Source organism: Papilio polytes, unplaced genomic scaffold, assembly GCF_000836215.1.
Source record: "Papilio polytes unplaced genomic scaffold, Ppol_1.0 DF821911.1, whole genome shotgun sequence".
Classification (NCBI taxonomy): domain Eukaryota; kingdom Metazoa; phylum Arthropoda; class Insecta; order Lepidoptera; family Papilionidae; genus Papilio; species Papilio polytes.
Window position 1 is genome coordinate 57,703 of NW_013527293.1, and position 2,835 is coordinate 60,537.

General features: G+C 39.8%; 1 protein-coding gene across 1 annotated transcript; it reads left to right on the forward strand.

The window, feature by feature from the left end:
* Window positions 1-1,582: 1,582 nt before the first annotated feature.
* Window positions 1,583-2,831, forward strand: LOC106107713 (tRNA:m(4)X modification enzyme TRM13 homolog; the record flags this gene model as incomplete). Its single annotated transcript, XM_013288697.1, has 5 exons — window positions 1,583-1,809; window positions 2,036-2,073; window positions 2,145-2,335; window positions 2,502-2,696; window positions 2,773-2,831. Coding segments are annotated over exons 1-5 (603 nt in total), but the record flags the coding sequence as incomplete, so codon positions are not given.
* Between the last annotated feature and the right edge of the window lie 4 nt (window positions 2,832-2,835).

A 2,835-nucleotide genomic window follows, 5' to 3' on the forward strand; every position in this document is an offset into this window, starting at 1 on the left:
CAGGTGGTCGCCCGGCCCGTACAGCGAGCAGGAGGCCGACACCGACGTCAGCTGCAGCCCCGTCACCTCCGACACCTCAAACACACACAACACACTATTTGCATCCAACACATTAAGACACAAACATTACAACAGCAAAATTAGTATTTCCAGCTGCCTCACCCAACTCATAACTTCAGTCTTGAGTAGTTCATAAATTCCCCGGATACTTCTCTGCCAGGTCAAGTTGGAGAGGTCAGTGGTTTGGTGGAATTCGTAGAGATCCATTTTCTTGCGTGACCAGTCCATGGTGTTCATGTCGTCCACAATGTTGTTGATGATCTCCTCGTTGGCCAGCAGCTCGTGCAGCAGGCACAGGCGGAACGGGTCACATGTCAATGTCACATCCTCATTTGAATAGTCCTTCTTTTCTAGCCAGTGATTCTTTAATTTTGTCTTTAGTTCTTCACTCTGAGAAATTTTAAATCATCTTATAAATTAAGCTTCATGTGAACTTCCCATTTTTATACATTAATAATTACCATCTTACTAAAAAACTTAAGCCACATCTTAAATGATAATTTTCATAAAAATTACATTGTTTTTATAATTATTGCAATCATTAAAGAATTTCAAGTAATCTGCGACTATTAAAGAACCTTTAATGTAGGATTGAACTTTGGGTCATCCATTCTGTCTGCTCGAGGGTTGAGCTGCTTCTTGACAACTTTAATCTGCACTTTGTCTTCTATCAGTATGGAGTCATCTTCCAGAGAGTCCTCCGAGTCGGAGCTGTATTCCGATGACGATGATGATGATGAGTATTCGGCTGAAAACAAACACACCTTTTAAAAAGATGCACTAACGCATTGCACAATAGAAACTGCTCTTTTCTGTGAATTTTCAAAATTCCCGCGCGTATTGCAGTTTGTAGAATAATATTTGTATGAAAGTCAATACACAACTTACTTCCACGTATTCTTTTCACCTCGTCGGCGGATGCCTGATATGAATTAACGGCACATACATCTGAATCGTCACTTTCAGTATCCGAAATTTCTATAACAGTGCTTGTAAACGGGCGCTTGGCGGGCGGTCGCGTTTGCGACGCTTCCGTCGAGGAGCTGCTGCTGCTACCGGCATCTTGCGACTCTGGCGGACTTGTGGATGTTGGTTCTTCACTATCTTTACTCGGCGAGTGCATTTTTTCTTCTAAATACTACATAATTCGTAACAAAAACAATGCGAAACAAAATGATGCGACGCCTAACCTCAAATTTTGTTGACGTTAGATTTTTAAGATTGCCAGTTGATAGCCGCTTACTCATTTTAGGTTGATTTTTTGGCAAAACGGGAGTCCTGCAAAAATCAAACAAATTCTGCCTGAAGCATTCATTTCAGCTTTGGATGATGACCTAAACATCTAAATATATATTAATTTAATTCTTTGTATGCTTTATTTTATTTACATCGCTCAATGTGTATTACTCTCCATTTGCAAGTTGAATGAAATCATAGCTTACGTTTAAAATAAAAAGGGAAATAATAAAAATTTTCATGGGAAAGCTTGGATTAAAAATCTCATTAAGTTTCCAAAAAAGGTCACAGTGACAGTTTTGTGACAACTTGTATATTTGTCCAGTTGTCATAAATTGTTTACAATTTACGTTGAGCAAATAGTCTAAATAAATTATAATTTAAAAAAGAATTATGGAGCCTCAGTGTCAATTTTACGTAATCCGAAAAAAACGTCTTTGCAGAATGACAGTACGACCCGGAAAACAATACTGCGGTGAACATAACCCGCTGCCCGAAGATGATCGATGTCAAGTACGAAAAATGCAGCACTACTTTATGTTCAGGCATTAAATAATATCGTAAATCCACGAGGCTCATGTTCAGCTGTGGACGACCATAGTTTGAAGAAAAAGAACCATGTTCGTTCTAAGCAAATATTTTTTATAAATTATGTGATAATTGTTGCTACAATCTGTTGTTGGCTCACATTTGTGCTTTACAATAACAGCCCGTATCTCACTAAATTTCTATGTTGCAGGATGACAGTCGAATCCCGTGTCCAAATGATCCAAAGCAGTAAGTTGTAGTTCATAATATATTTTTATGACAAACATATCCTTATGTTTACAAAACAAAACATCTTTCAGCACATGCTATGTGAGGCGACTGGAGAAACATCTGTCAATATGCAATGCACGACCTCAGGATGATCCAGACTACATTGTAAGAAATGTGAACTGTCCCCCTGACAGCGGAGTCTGTCCCAGGCGTCCCCTCACACAATACACAACAAACCAAATCCAACATGTCATTGACAAAATCAACTCCATATATAAAGGTTAAGGTTTTTTTTTGTCATAGTTTAGACAATTGGGTTGTTAATCAGAAGTAACAATTCAATGATAAGCAAGAATAGTTACTTCATTTTAAGACACAAAAGCTTTTATATAATTGAAAAATTTCAAAACCAAATTTCAATTGAAAGTCAAACATTGCACTTTTAGAGCACATAGAGGGCAACATTGAGAATGCACCAGAAATGCCAATACACAGCGCTGTACTGGAGGAGTTCACGAGAGTGGGTCGCACAGAAAGCTCACTGCGCCACCTGCGTCAGGCCTCCAGCATCCTGCACCTGGTCGAGGCTGAGGGTTTGGTGCAAGAGGGTACTTGCTACGTGGAGCTGGGTGCCGGAAAAGGTAAGATGTGCAGCCGGAATGACAAAATTTACTTGTCTAAAATAATCAAGTGTTATGAAACGTGTTTTATATGTAGGTCAGCTGTCTGTGTTTGCGGCGCGGGCGTGGTGCGGCGAGGCGGCCGGCAGCAGCGTGATGC